This window comes from Hemiscyllium ocellatum, chromosome 4, assembly GCF_020745735.1.
Source record: "Hemiscyllium ocellatum isolate sHemOce1 chromosome 4, sHemOce1.pat.X.cur, whole genome shotgun sequence".
NCBI lineage: Eukaryota > Metazoa > Chordata > Chondrichthyes > Orectolobiformes > Hemiscylliidae > Hemiscyllium > Hemiscyllium ocellatum.
In genome coordinates this window covers 9,890,020-9,906,078 of record NC_083404.1, presented here as the reverse complement: position 1 = coordinate 9,906,078, position 16,059 = coordinate 9,890,020, and the positions used below count along the sequence as shown (strand labels likewise).

The following is a 16,059-nucleotide window of genomic DNA, read 5'->3' as shown; positions in this document are numbered from 1 at the left end:
GTATTATAACAGTTACTAGGTGCTGAACTTACTGACTGTAAAGAACATTAGGACATCCTGAGGTTGTGAAAGGTGCTATATCAATGAAATTTTTAAATTCTTCCTTTGTCAACATGGAATTGGATTTAAATTGCTCAGACTAATCATTTTAAATTAGAATAATTTTCAAACCATTTTTTAAATAAATGTAATTGTGTTTTCTTAGTAGAATACAAGATTTAATGTACGATTTCTTTTCCAATAGGATACTCCAGCACATTTACATCAAGCAGCTGAAGTTAATCTCACCCACCACCTGAAAAAGTTGGGAAAAGAAGGGAAAATAAGTAAGTGTTCTCAACATTGATGACTAAAATAATGGAAACTTGTTCTCGTTACATTAGTGTTCCCAGGATGGGGTAGTTATGAGGTCTATTTACATTTTAGAACTCAAGACAGTAACTACCAAACTAAATGATTATTGGGCAAAACCGCTGATCCACTAGAAGGATATTGATGACCATTAATCCTGAGAACCAGTCTGTGTGAATGCGGATAGGTTTGACTAAATGGAAGATTATGATCTTTCCCTTGATAGTCAAAGTCACAAGGAAACTGGTACTAGAGCATGCTTGAATCCTTTTAAGGTTGAAAAGACATACTAAGCTGTTGGATAAAAGCAGGATTTAAGTGATATTTCAAATCCTCTTAGGAGTAAAATAGATGGATAATGACATGGCACATCTGGGATCAAGAGTTCTGTCAGTAAGATGTTAAATGATATTATTCTTTGTCAGTTTCCTCTCCGAAGAGGAGCTGGCCATCTTGATAATTTACACTGATACACTTCTGTGCTGTAATATAGCACAAACAAGAGTAAATGTTTCACTAAGTGGCCACAGGTAGTAGCTTAATAGTATGTATGTTCAGTGGAGGAAAAGGCAATATGTTCCTGGCAAATCCAAAAGTTATTCAACAAAATAACAATGAAAACAGGAACCTCTTTGTCAATGTAACAGCTCATTATATTACTTCATATGTGTCTGTCACATAACAAACGGAGATTTAACTTGGTTTTTAATCATTTCGGCAATACAAACTATTATTTAACATCCTTTGGCAATTATTTGAATAAATTTCTTTTTAATGTGCCTAGCTTTGCTGTCAGCTGCCCGTAATATTATGACAGGACTCTACATAGTGCATTGTGGCAGGTTTCCTCAAGGTTCAAAGATTCCACCCATGTAACCATAGGTGCTTTCCAAAAGAGCACGAGAGAGGAACAGGAGCCTGCTCCACCATTCCTTCGCATTTTAGCTGAATCAACATTCCTAAGATCTACTTTGCTGCATTTTCTCTATCATCCTGGAATCCCCTGCTGATCATGAATCTATCTAACTCAGTCTTAAATATACACAAAATCTCTGTTCCCGCAGCTCTATATAGTAGGGAGTTCCAAAGATACCAATCTTCTGAGAGAAGAAATTCCTCCTTATTTTAGTCTTAAATTGGCAGGAAGTGACAATTGTACATTTGAAGTGGCTCAATTAGCCTCCTGATGGATGATGATTTTTGCCTGTTTTCTTACTGCTGACACAACGGCACAGCAGCAGAAAAAGATCAGCTACCCCGCCCCCCCCCCCCCCCCCCCCCCCCCGCCTCCAATTCTAAACAACAGCTCTAATCCCATAATCCTATCTTCTAACCTGTGCCTAAAAGGCACAGAAAATTCTGCTTTTCTTTGCAGTCTAATTCAGCCGCATCTAGATTACTGTGTACAGTTCTGGTCACCACATTGGATATGGAGAGGGTACAAAGAAGGTTTGTGTGGATGTTGCCTGGTATGGAAGATGCTCACTCAGAAGAGAGGTTGAGTAGTTTAGGATTGTTTTCATTAGAAAAAGAAGATTGAGGGGGGACCTTATTGAGGTTTACAAGATCATGAAGGGTATAGACAGAGTAGATGGAGATAAGCTTTTTCCCATGGTGAAGGATTCAATAACGAGAGGTCACGCTTTCAAGGTGAGAGCTGAAAAATTTAAGAGGGATACACGTGGCAAGTACTTTACACAGGGTGGTAGGTGCCTGAAACGCGTTGCCAGCAGAGGTGGTAGAGGCAAGGACGGTAAATTCATTTAAGATGTGTCTGGACAGATGCATGAGTAAACGGAGAGCAGAGGGATACAGATACTTAGGAATTGGGCGATAGGTTTAGACAGTGGATTTGGATTGGCTCAGGCTTGGAGGGACGAAGGGCCTGTTTCTGGGCTGTAAATTTTCTTTGTTCTCTTTTCTTTTTTCTTTGTTCTGTTTAATGCAATAAACTGTTCCATTGATTACTACATCTCCATAATGCAATAGTCTTGTCTCCATCCTCCCCTTCTGCATGCAGCAGTACAAATTGCTGACATTCATTACCACCTTAGCAAAAACCAGATCTGCAGACTAAATGATAATAGTTACAATCCAGATTGTATGGATATAGCTTCTATTTCGTATCATATGTGATTTTTGAATATTAAATCTAATCAGTTTCTTCAGCAGTAGTGAGAGAAGTTGCTGTATCAATATAACCCTTAGACCTGTGATCATCCTTACATAGGTACTTTCTGTTTTGAGACCTGGAAGAGAAAGCTGATAGCACATATCTCTTTGCATCTGTGATGGAGAGGTTAGTCAGGATGTGCATATGCTCCATCCATACTATGCTGTAATGAGCTGAAAATATGTTGCTGGTTAAAGCGCAGCTGATCAGGCAGCATCCAAGGAACAGGAAATTCGACGTTTCGGGCAAAAGCCCTTCATCAGGAATCTACTATACTGTGCTGTAATGTAGAGAAACCATGGTATCACTGATTTGAATGGTGTACTTTCCTACCATACATATCACATTTCCAGAGGCTACTTCAGAGTAGCTGCACATCTGTGCGTTTCAGGCAGATCATACTGTACAAGTGCAGCAGGGTAACAGAATAGAGTACAGGATATAGTGTTACAGATGCAGAGAAGATGCAGAGAGAGATCAAAATTAACATTGAAGAGGTCAATTCATAAGCCTGATAACCATGGGAAAGAATGTTTTTGAATGTGTTAGTATGTGTATTCAAACTTTTATATCTTCTGTCTGATGAAAGAGAGTGGAAAAGAGTATAACCAGGAAGGGAGGGGTGTATGATTTTGTTGGTTGCTTTCCCGATTCAGCAGGAAGGGAAGGTGAAGTTAAATGATGGGAGGGTAGTTTGCGTGATGGACTGGATTGTGGTCACAACTCTGTCGTTTCTTGTGGTCTTGGGAAGACCACTTGTCAAACCACACTGCCTGGGAAGCCAGGGAGGAGATTGCAGGCCCTTTGGCTTTGATCTTTATGTCATCATTGTCCAGAGGAATACTGCCACAAAAATGGAGGATAGCATATGTTCTTCCTTTGTTCAAGAAGGGGAGCAGAGACAACCCTGGTAATTATAGACCAGTAGCCTTACTTTGGTTATGGGTAAAGTATTGGAAAAGGTTATAAGAGATGGGATTTACAATCATCTAAAAAGGAATAAGTTGATTAGGAGTAGTCAATACGGTTTTGTGAAGGGTAGCTCATGCCTCACTAACTTTATTGAGTTCTTCGAGAAGGTGACCAAACAGGTGGATGAAGTAGATGTAGTTGATGTAGTGTGTATGGATTTCAGTATCCATAGAAATAGGATACTTTCTGTGGTGCACCTCCAAAAATTTGTAAGTCTTTACAGACATACTGAATTTCCTTAGCCTCCTGAGGAAGTAGAGGTGCTGTTGAGCTTTCTTGACAATAACGTCAGCATGGGTAGATCGGGACAGATTGTTGGTGATAGTCATTTCCAGGTACTTGGTGATGTTAACCATCTCCACCTCAGCATTGTTGATGCAGATAGGGGCCTGCCCCCGACTCTACTTCCTGAAGTCAGTGACCAGCTCCTTTGTTTTGCTGATGTCAATGGAGAGATTATTGTCTTTACACCATGCCGCTAAGCACTCTATCTACTTCCTACACTCCATCTCGTCATTGTTTAAGATCTTACCTACAACGGTGGTGTCATCAGCAAACTTGTAAATGGAATTGGTGCAGAATTTGGTGACACAGTCAAGTGCGTGTGTTGTAAGGAGTATAGTAGAGAGCTCAGTGCGCAGAGTTGAGAGTGGGGTGCTGGAAAAGCACAGTAGATCGGGCAGCATCCGAAGGCAGGAGAATCGACGTTTTGGCCAAGAGCCCTTCATCAGGAATGTCTTGTGGGGCAGCAGTGTTGAGGATTATAGTGGAGGAAGTGTTGCCGCCTGTCCTTATTGCGGTCTGTTGGTTAGGAAGCTGAGAACTCATTCACAGAGGAGTGAGCAGAGACCTAGGTCCCAGAGTTCAGAATTATAGTGTTGAAGGCAGAACTAAAGTCAATAAGTAGGAGCTTGATGTAGGTATCCTTGTCATCCAGATGTTCCAGAGATGACAGTAGGGCCAGGGAGATGGTGTTTGTTGTGAACCTGTTGCGCCAGTAGGTGAATTACAAGCCAGTAAGGCAATCTGGATTTGATGTGAGCCATGACCAACCTCTTGAAATACTTCATAATTGTGGATGTCAGAGCTACCAGGCGGTGTTCATTGAGGCACTCTGCATGATCTTCCTTTGACATTGGGATAATGGTCTTCTTGAAGCAAGCGGGGACTCTAGGCTATAGTAAGGAAAGGTTGAAGATGTGTATGAATACCCCACCAGGTCAACGCAGGATCTGAGCGTGTCCTGGACCTGTTGCTTTCCGAGGGCTCACGCTTAAGGTCGGCCTAACATCTGTGGTGGTGACTGAGGGTAAAGGTGCACTCTAGGCTGATGGGACAAGTGACATCATTTCACTGCCCTTCTGTTCCAGGTGAGTGTGGAATGTGTTGAGCTCATTGGGTAGGGATGTGCTGTTGTCCACGGTTCTGTTCAACTTGGTTTTGTAGCCTGTTATGCTGTGTAAGCCTTGCCTCACATGATGGGTGACAATGTGGGTTAGTCTGCATCTCAAGCTTAGTTTGCTATTACCTCTTGGCATCCCTGATGGCGCTGCGAAGGTGTATGGATTTCCTGTGTAGGTCAGGGTCACCTGACTTGATTGCTGCAGCCCTGAACTTCAGTAGGGGTGGATCTCCCAGTTCATCGGTGGTTTTTAGTGGGAAACATTCACATCCTTCTTTTAATAATAGCATCGGTGAGCTGGTGTGATGTGTATTTACTTCCCAGCCAAATTCTTTCTCCTCATGTTTCAGTCCCAGTTCCATCTGATCACTTGTGGCTTTCTTTTGGGGATAAAATTCAGAAGTCTGAAGTGCAAAGAGACTTGGAAGTTCTAGTCCAGGATTCTCTCAAGGTACACTTTCAGGTTGTGTCAGTAGTCAGGAAGGCAAGTGCAACAGTGGCACTTTATTTCGAGAGGACTTGAATATAAACACAGAGATGTACTCCTGAGGCTCTATAAGGCTCTGGTCAGGCCACATTTGGAGTATTGTGCACAGTTTTGGCCCCCGTATCTCAGGAAGGATGTACTGGCCCTGGAGCATGTTCGAGGAGGTTCACGAAAATGGTCCCAGGAATTAACAGCTTGATGTATGAGGAATGTTTGAGGATTCTGGGTCTACATTCGGTGTTTAGAAGGATGGGGGGCGTGCGGGGGTGGGGTCCAGTTGAAACTTACAGAATACTGAATAGCCTGGACAGGCTGGATATTGGGGAGATATTTCCAATGGTTACGAGAGACTCTGATCCGAGGGCACAGCATTAGAGTAAAGGGAAGACCTTTGAGAACGGAGATGAGGAGAAACTTCAGCCAGAAAGTAGTGAATTTATGGAATTCACTGTTACAGGAGGCTGTGGAGGCCAGGCCATTGAGTATATTTAAGACTGAGATAGATAGGTTCTGGATTGTCAAAGGGACCAAGGGTTACGGGGAGAAAGTGGGAGATTGGGGTTGAGAAACCTATCAGCCATGATTGAATGGCTGGGCAGAACTGATGGGCTGAATGGCCTAATTTCTGCTCCTGTGTCTTATAGTCTTTTGAATGAGTGTTGCATGGTTTGCTTTGCAAGCAGCTAAAGTGATATGGTATCTTGAAAGATGAAGCAGAATCCAATGACAGTCTGTAGGATTCCTGATGAAGGGCTTATGCCAAAATGTCAATTCTCCTGCTCCTCGGATGCTGCCTGACCTGCTGTGCATTTACAGCACCACACTCGACTATAGTAATAGACGTCATAATAGTTCACCACAAATCCAAGGACTTCCCCTTGTACATTTAGAGCATGTCCAGCACTAGTGGCTGCTCTTGTTACTCCAGATTGTCTTGTCCATGAAAAGGAAAGTTTAAATTACAATTTGAATACTGTGAAAACATGCAAAATAAATAGAGCCAACATTTCCTCGGGAGGAGCTAAGTCCTAGCATTTAGACTTTGAGGGTCCTAAGAATTCATGACAAAGCAGCAGGAGTGCAGTGACACATTTCTTTGAGGCCTTCTCTAAATAGATGGCTTGCTGTGCTCTCTACAGCTCTCTCTGAATGCAAGGATGGGAGATCTGCAGCCTCACGGGTGACTGCTTCTGAGGCTGCAAGGAGAAATAGGAGAGTCTTCACAAGGGAAGGAAAGAAAAGATAAACATGTATTTATGTTGGTTCTTTTCACAACGGCCGGGTATTTCGGAGTACTTTACAGGCAGTGGAGTACTTTTTGAAGTGCAATCACTTTTGTAATGTAGGAAAAGTGGTAGCTAATTTACATTCAGCAGACTCCTACAAATGTCAGTGTTTTTTTCTGATGTTGCTTGATAGGTAAATGTTGGTCAGGATACCAGAAATAACTCCAATAAAACAAAAACCTGCAGATGCTGGAAATCCAAAACAAAAATTGCTGGAGCAACGCAACAAGTCTGGCAGCATCTGTAGGCATAGAACAGAGTTAGTGCTTAACAAAAAACAACAAAGAAGTGTTTTGGAAATCCAAAACAAAAACACTGGGCCATGTGGTGTCTCAATGGCTAGTACTGCTACCTCACACACAAGGGACCCAGGTTCGATTCCACCCTTGGGGGACTATCTCTGTGGAGATTGCACATTCTCCCTATGTCTGTGAGTTTCCTCCGGGTGTTCTGATTTCCTCCCACAGTCCAGATTGTGCAGGTTTGGTGGATTGGCCATGAGAAATGCAGGATTACAGGGATAGAGTGGGGGGGAGGTGTGGGTGGGTTGCTTGTCAGAGAGTCAGTGTGAACTCAAAGAGCTAAATGGCCTGCATCCACATAATAAGGATTTTATGATGATGCTATGAATTGCTGCAGAAATGCAGCAGGTCTGGCATCATCTTTGGAGAGAATCAGAGTTAAAGCTTCAGGCCCATTCTGAAGAAGGGTCACTGGACCCAAAACGTTAACTCTGCTTTCTCTCCACAGATATTGCCAGAACTACAGAGTTTTGCCAGCAATTTCAGGACCATAAATAACTCCCCTGCTTTTATTTAAAAGTCAGAGTATTTCTTTTCCCTGTTGGGGCCAAACAGCACAATAACTTGAACGTTTAGGACTTTGATTACTTTTTTTGGGATTATGATTTATATTATTTGTTGTGTTGATGAAAATAGCTGAGTAGTGAGCCCTATAGTAGAAGCTAAGATGATGCCATGTTTGATCTCTCATCTGTGCTAGATTGACTGATCGTGAGCTCAGTCAACAGTGATAGCTCTACAGTTTACCTTCGTCATTTTGAGGAGGCGACATTTGGTGAGTGTTCCCAGTTCTGATTTGGTAACAGTGTGTGTGCAAAGCTGTCACATGGAACCTGCACCACCTAATAAACCTGTTACATGGGAATATCACTTGGGCAAAGTTACTTAAAAAAAAACTTCCTTCACAGAAGTCTTCATTGTAAGGCATCAATGATTTGGCACTAGAGCAAACACTAGCAGAGAAGGGTTTCAGTAAGTAGTTTAGAAATGGTACATTCTTTGCTTTGTTGGAGTGATAATTTCAGTGATTATCTTCAGGAAATGATTTAGGGAAGCAATGTTTTGTTACTGAATTACAGACAATATTTAAGTCTGCACAGTTCAGCATAGATTCAGTGCAGTAATTTTCAGTGTTGTAAACAAAATTAATCAAATCATTTTGTCTTACAGCCCAAGATGATACAACTCATAAATGGAAAAGCAATTTGTAATGCTTCTTCACACACTTAAATCGATAAAATGGATTTTTGTATCATTTTCAAATAAGGTTACTTGGATTTTTAAAGATTTAATTTTGCCTTAAATGCTATATTTGGGTTTTAAAACAAATGCTGGAAATGCTTTCTGCTGAGGGAAAGCAGAGGTGTGTTTCATGTCAGTGATCTTTTGTTAAAACTGTATTCTATTTTGTTGGGTTTAACGTCAGAGAATAAAGTATGCTGCATATTGCTTTGGAGGAGAATTTCCAAAGCAGTTTACCCGAAAAAATTGAGTGAATGACTGAGTTATTTTCTCAAAATGTTCACAAATATAGCGGGGGAATCCTATTAGAAGTTCTACCCCATTGTAGTTTTATAATACTTATTCTGAGTAGTGTTGTAATTTTGTAGTTTGTTACATGACAGATTACAAGTTATTATATCCATTGAGCATAATTCTCATAAGTCTTCAAACTGACAACTATGTAATTAAATCCTTTGTACAATGCACTCCACATTAAATCTGTAAGTACCACATTTAACCTTCAAGTAATCGGTAAAACAAGCTGTGATTTTTTATTTCCTTAATGGCTGAATTAAGCGATTTGTAGTATTGACTTAGTGAAATATTAAACTCCCCAACAAAAACAGTTGGCTTTTAAAAGATTGAAATTTCAACCAGTCATGGCACTGAGCTTATTTTGAAAGTAACACGAATATCACCTTTATTTCTGACCTTGCTGAACATATATATGTATAAATTGCAATCAGTTTGTATTTACTCAGCACTGTTAAAATATCTCTGTTAAAATTGTCTCTTTGTTCAGTTGCTGCATTTAAAAGTGATTGTTATTAAAACAAGGTTAAATATATTCATCACAATGATCAGAGGTGTGTTGGATTGTTAGATGGGTGAATAAAAAGCTCAGCACAATAAAACATGGAGACAAGGTAAAAACAAGTTATAAAATGTGGAAGACCATGTAGAAGAATGTTAGAGAAACAGTTCTGGTCGCCCTACTGTAAGAAAGATGTGGATGCTTTGAAGAGGTTTCAGAGGAGGTTTACCAGGATGCTGCCTGGACTGGAGGGCTTATCTTATGAGGAGAGGTTGACTGAGCTAGGACTTTTTTCATTGGAGAAAAGGAGGAGAGAGGGGACCTAATTGAGGTATACAAGTTAATGAGAGGCATAGATAGAGTCGATGGCCAGAGACTATTTCCCCGGGGCAGAAATGACTAACACAAGGAGTCATAGTTTTAAGCTGGTTGGAGGAAAGTATAGAGGGGATGTCAGAGGCGAGTTCTTTACACAGAGAGTTGTGAGAGCATGGAATGCGTTGCCAGCAGCAGCTGTGGAGGCAGGGTCATTGGGGACATTTAAAAGATCCCTGGACATGCATATGGTCACAGAAATTTGAGGGTGCATACATGAGGATCAGTGGTCGGCACAACATCGTGGGCTGAAGGGCCTGTTCTGTGCTGTACTGTTCTATATTCTAAAAGAAAGCAATGAGAAATGCAAGGAAGAATCCGGATGAACATGTAAAGAAAACATTCTTTGAAACAGGTGAAGAAATTGAGGTCTGGTCTCCTTCGCCAACTGTATGTATTGCTTGTACTGGAACTGTACTGCTGCTTTATTATAAACAGTATCACCTTTGGCCTACTATGAGATCATCACACTTGACATGTCTACAGCTATCTGTTTTATTGTTCATAATAGCTATCTGATCTGGTTAACAGAATTAAACCTCCATATTTACACAATTTTTCAATTGTATGGCCATATTTGCAAAGATTTCTTCAACCCATTTACTTTATTGAGATATCATTCATATGTAATTACTTATTTTATGAAATAATGTATGATTGAATGTACACTATGATATTTTATGAGTCCATTTGGAACTGAAACTGTTCATTTCCAGTGATAGTTAATGAAATTGCTTCAAATCCTAATTATGGCTTATGCCATAACGTAATATTTCTGGGGTAAAGGGTTAATATTTAAATATATTTATAATATATAGCCAACTTACATTAGTAGTGCCCCAGGAGATTAAGACAATTACACTCTAGAGAGAGAAGGTTCTATGTTCTGTGCTAGATTTAATGATATAAGTAGTTAGAAGTATATTAAAAACATAATATGAACAACAGCCAAGATTAAACATTCCCCCTAGATCTTGCTAACAACCTAGTTTCTTCCAACCTTCACTTATATAAGAACAAAAGACTAAGCTGTTTCACCATAGCAGAGACGGTTGGGTCACTGGGATACCTGGCTTGGTCCCGTGCTGTGTACAGGTTCCTGTGTACTAATGGTCACATTGCTGGGAAACCTGTACATTTACTGTCAAGGACTAGGTTTTCAAGAATAGACCCAAATTACCTGGTGTTTCCCCAATTCCAGGCACTGACCAATCATCATTCATATGTTTATTGTTGGTGGGCTGCACTCCCCAGAAAAGAGAAATACATCTGGTTGGTGGCTAGAAGGTAGGGTCAATGAGATGAGTGGAAGGGAGGGGCTGGTAGGGAAGTCAGGTGATGGGAAGTGAGGTCATTTGAAATTGGAGAACTCAATGTTGAGACCTTCAGGCTGTAGGCTGCCCAGGTGGAAGATGAGATGTTTGCAATCGTCCAATTTGCAGTCTGATTTGAGGTGTTGTTTTGGGAATGTGGGTTCAAATCATGCCATGGTAGAATTTGAATTCAATAAACATCTGGAACTAAGAGCCTAATGATGACCATAAGTACATTGTCAGTTGTCAGGAAAACCCCATCTGGTTCAGTAATGTCCTTGAAGGAAGGAAATCGGTCATCCTTACCTGATCTAGCCTACATCTGACTCCAGACTCTCAGCAATGTGGTTGACTCTGAGCAGTTAGGGATGGGCAATAAATGCTGGCCCATCCAGAGACACTCACATCCCTGAGTAAGTTTTTAAAAAGTCCCCAACGGAGTCTATGGAATTTTACTGAAAACCAGTAGACAGTCTATTCTCAGAAATAGAGACACGGAGGTTGAGGGAGGGAAAGGAAAAATTGGAGGTTCACAAAGTGAAAGTGAGATAGAGGTGGAAATTAATCACAAATTTTCCAATTCTGGGCAAGAGCAGGAAGCTTCAGTAATACAGCCGGTCAACATATCATTTGTCTCAGAGTGTGGAGCTGGCTATCCATTAGACACAACGTCTGCTGTAGTTATTTTAGGAATCATTTGCAGTCATAATTCTGAAAACCTTCAGCTTTTTTTGCTCAACTGTAAGCCTATACAAAGCAACAGATGATTTAAATATGGCAACATTACAGCCAAATATGACTCTAAACTAATATTTCCAAACTAATATATCAGCAGAAGGTCTCAGACCAAATACAGCACTCTAGGTTTGTTCAATACTCCGCATCAGTTGTAAGACACTTTGATCTTTTACTATAAATTCTGTGTCCTATGATTCAGCCCCACTAGCTACCTAATGAAGGAGCAGCACTCCAAAAGCCTGTGCTTACAAATAAACCTGTTGGACTATAACCTAGTGTTGTGATTTTTAACCAAATACTGCACTCAACTAAGATGAACTGACTAGTTACAGACAGGAAACTGAATGTGACCTAATTATAGGTGACTTTTTAACCACAGAGTAAAAAGTGAGGTCTGCAGATGCTGGAGATCAGAGCTGAAAGTGTGTTGCTGGTTAAAGCGCAGCAGGTCAGGCAGCATCCAAGGAACAGGAAATTTGACGTTTCGGGCAAAAGCCCTTCATCACCATTCCTGATGAAGGGCTTTTGCCCGAAACGTCGAATTTCCTGTTCCTTGGATGCCGCCTGACCTGCGCTTTAACCAGCAACACATTTTCAGCACTTTTTAACCACACCAGATGTTACATCTCCCTACTGAATCTTGAGACAATAATGGGTCACAGTGGGCACTCCAGAAGGTGACTCAACATCATCTTCTCATAGACAATGAGGGAAGGGTAATCAATGCTGGCCTAATCCCACAAATGAAGAAAATTTATAGGTTAATCATCTGGATCCACACTGTCCATGTTTCCTTACCTTTGCCAGTGATTAGCAAGAACACAAAATATTTGCTGCCTTCGCAAGAATCGTTCCCATTCTAAAATGTGTGGTCTTACTGGTGAAATTATCCCCTTTCCTTTCTAAGCAATTTGGTGTTATCTTTTATGGTGTAGAGAGTGAGCTATACTTGGTCAGTGAGCTCAGTTACTGATCCAGTGCTCACCAATAGGTTGTCGATCCGAGTAGGTGAGAAAATCACTAGTTCCTCCAGTAAACCAATTAAGAAACTTTATCTGCAGTTGGGATGGGGTGACAGATGGACTGTCACTTTTGGGATGGGATGTTATGAAATTTTGCAAGAGGGAGATTCATGCCTCTTCTAATTCCTGACTCTTCTAATTCCTGAGGAATCTTGTTTGAACAAAGGTGACTTATAGAGTTGTACAGATTGGAAACAACTCATCCATACCACCCAGATATCCCAACCTAATCTAGTCCTATTTGCCAGCACTTGGCCCTTATCCCTCTAAACCATTCCTATTCATTTACCCATCCAGACGCCTTTTCAATGTTATAATTGTACCAACCTCCACCACTTCCTCTGACGGCTCATTCCATACACACACCACCCTCTGCGTGAAAAAGTCGCCCCTCAAGTCCCTTTTTTATCTTTCCCCTCTCAACTTAAATCTATGCCGTATAGTTCTGGACCCCACCCCAGGGAAAAAGACTTTGTCTGTTTATCCTGTCCAAGCCCCTCATGATTTTATAAACCTCCTCTATAAGGTCACCCCTCAGCTTCCGATATTCCATGGAAAACAGCCCTAGCCTATTCAGCCTCTGTCTGTAGCTCAAATCCTCCAACCCCGGCAACATCCTTGTAAATCTTTTCTGAATCCTTTCAAGTTTCCCAACATCCTTCTGATAGGAAGGAGACCAGAATTGCACATAATATTCCAAAAGTGACTTATCCAACGTCCTGTACAGCCGCAATATGACCTCCCTACTCCTATACTCAATGCTTTGACCAGCCTTCTTCACTATCCTAACCACCTGCAACTCTACTTTCAAGGAGCTATGAACCTGCACTCCAAGGTCTCTCTCGTTCAGCAATACTTCCTAGGACTTGTTTGGCAGCATCCAGCAAGGATCCTTTTAAGGATCACTGTTTAGGATACGCAATACATGGTGCCAGTGGAATTGAGCATGCAAGTCTGTGGCTAACAGCTTTTCCTGCTGAGCAACAGTTGTCAAATTCTCAAGTAAAATCTGATAAGTGCATAGATAACTGACGTAAAGGAAACCACTTAAAGATATCAGTTTGTAACTGATGTCATCTTGGGGGCAGTATATCTTCTTGCTTGTTTCCGGTAGAATCTTTGCACACGTTCAAAATTAATGCCGCACTTTTCTTGTCTTTTTCCTGCTTGTGCTAAAGTTTAAGTAACCATAATATTATGTCAATATTTCTGCAGTGGAAAGGAAAGTGTTGTAGTTCTGAGTAAGTGCTTTTCAAAATTCTGATTCCCCCAATGAGTCCAGTGTAGAAAGTAATTAATCAAATGCTGCATCTTCTCTTCTAAAGATGGAAAATAAGTCTGGGTAGAAGTTGTCTACTAGTGAATTGATAATGAGCACCAAAAACTAATTTTAGGTAGATTTATATAACAATTATAACATAGCACCAAGCCGTTTGGTTCAACCTATCTATGTTGTTGGTGGTTCTCCATACAGTAATCATGACTGTTCTGTTCTCATATCCCTTTTTTCCTTAACTCTCTATTTAATCATTAATGTGGATGTTGTACCTAAGCACAATGTTGTCCACCTTCATGCCCCGTGTAAAAATGTTTCTCCTGTTTTCTACACTATACCTCTTACAGTTAGATTAGATTAGATTAGACTTACAGTGTGGAAACAGGCCCTTCGGCCCAACAAGTCCACACCGACCCGCCGAAGCGCAACCCACCCATACCCCCACATTTACCCCTTACCTAACACTACGGGCAATTTAGCTTGGCCAATTCACCTGACCCGCACATCTTTGGGCTGTGGGAGGAAACCGGAGCACCCGGAGGAAACCCACGCAGACACGGGGAGAACGTGCAAACTCCACACAGTCAGTCGCCTGAGTCGGGAATTGAACCCGGGTCTACAGGCGCTGTGAGGCAGCAGTGCTAACCACTGTGCCACCGTGCCGCCCTTAACTTTGGATATGACTGGAAATAAATTGTTTCTATTTATTTTGCCTAATTCATTCTTAACTTTAAATACATTAACCAAATCATCCAATGTTCAATGCAAAATCAGACCAATTTTTAAACATCTTTTTATTTATATTCCTCCATATGTAGCATCATTCTAATGAATCTGTGTTCTCCCCTCTTATTGCCTTATCAGCCTTTCAAAATCGTACACTGTACTCAAGCTCCAAAATTGTTTACATGGATACTTCATTGTATCTCGACTTCTTTATTCTGTACTTCCTGTCTATGGAACCTAGTATTATATTAGCTTTATAGCCTTATGATTTAAGTTGTTGCTTTTCATGTCTTGTGAAATTAAATTTGCCAACCTATTATTTAATCCACAGCATTCTCGAAGTTCACTTATTATTGATTTCTATCCAAATCACGACACCTTACAAGTAGGGAAATTGAATTCAATCCGCTACACTTGCTGCTTAGGCCAGCACCATATCAGTGTGCAGTTGCAGTTTCTTTCATTTCTCCGAATTATTCATCCTGGTTTTGTCTCAAGTATTACGATTGTGTGAACAGAAATACCCAAAACTGAATTTATATTGCGCGATATGGAAGCCAAGGCCACTTCGATTCTTACCCAACCCCAGAAGCAAATGCTTCAGAACTCAGGCAAGTTTGGTCCCCCGAACACAGGAACAAAAAGGTTGATAACATCCCTACTGCTAATATTAACACAGATTGAGGAGTGAACAAGCAGATTTCTTACAATACGTACCACACAATATATTGATTCACTGAGCTATCAAGTGAAGTTCATTGAGTGAAAAAAAAACTGAGGGTACTGGAACATAAACAGAAACAATGTTCAGAAGAAGAGTCACTGGACTTAGAATGTGAATTTTGCTTTCTCTCCACAGATGCTGCCAGACTTGCTGAGCTTCTCCAGCAGAGAAAGAATTTGAGGTTCTCTGGCTCCAATTAGATAGATAAGAGAGGAACTAAAAGAATGTAAACCAAGCTGGGTAGTAAACCAAGCAAGTGACAGGTAGCTGGAGGAGGTTAATATGGTCAACCATTTCAAAAACCAAGGCAGGTTGAGAAGAATGAGATTTATCTATGTCATTTGTGACTTGAATAAGATCAGTTTTGGGACTGCAATGGGGCAGAAAGATTCAGAAGTTAAATGACACCAGGTTGGTGGCTAACAGGTTTATGAATGGACGCTGCACAACAATCGCCAGACAGGAATGTTCCCTCCCAGTCAGGGAACAGTTCAGAGGTTCAGGACATTCAGCCTCCGATCTTCAGGTAAGTATCCTCCAAGGCGGCCTTCTAGATACACACCAATGCAGAATCATTGAGCAGAAACTGATAGCCAAGTTCTGTACTAATGAAGACAACCTCAACTGTGATCTTGGGTTCATGTACCACTAAATGTGACCCCACCACACTCTTCTGTATTTGTAAGATCTTCCTTACTGCCCTGCTTTGACTTCATTGCCTTGATAAATTTCACAATCTCTCGACCTTAATTAGTTTGTACAGTTTTGACTTGTTACTTTGGTTAAATCCCCAGCATGTGACTCTTATACCTATCATGTTATTCCAGTCATTTGGTTTGTCTCCAGTCCCACCTTATTTTTAATTTTTGTAATT

General features: G+C 40.9%; 1 protein-coding gene across 3 annotated transcripts in view; it reads left to right on the top strand.

The window, feature by feature from the left end:
- lactb2 (lactamase, beta 2) overlaps window positions 1–9,924 on the top strand; it is a 46,252-nt gene extending 36,328 nt beyond the window's left edge. For all 3 annotated transcript variants that reach the window (XM_060822738.1, XM_060822739.1, XM_060822740.1), the window contains 2 exons: window positions 245–326; window positions 8,144–9,924. In XM_060822738.1, coding sequence (XP_060678721.1) covers window positions 245–326; window positions 8,144–8,184 — 123 coding nt within the window. In that variant the 3' untranslated portion in view covers window positions 8,185–9,924. The remainder of the gene's footprint in view (window positions 1–244; window positions 327–8,143) is intronic.
- Window positions 9,925–16,059: the final 6,135 nt, after the last annotated feature.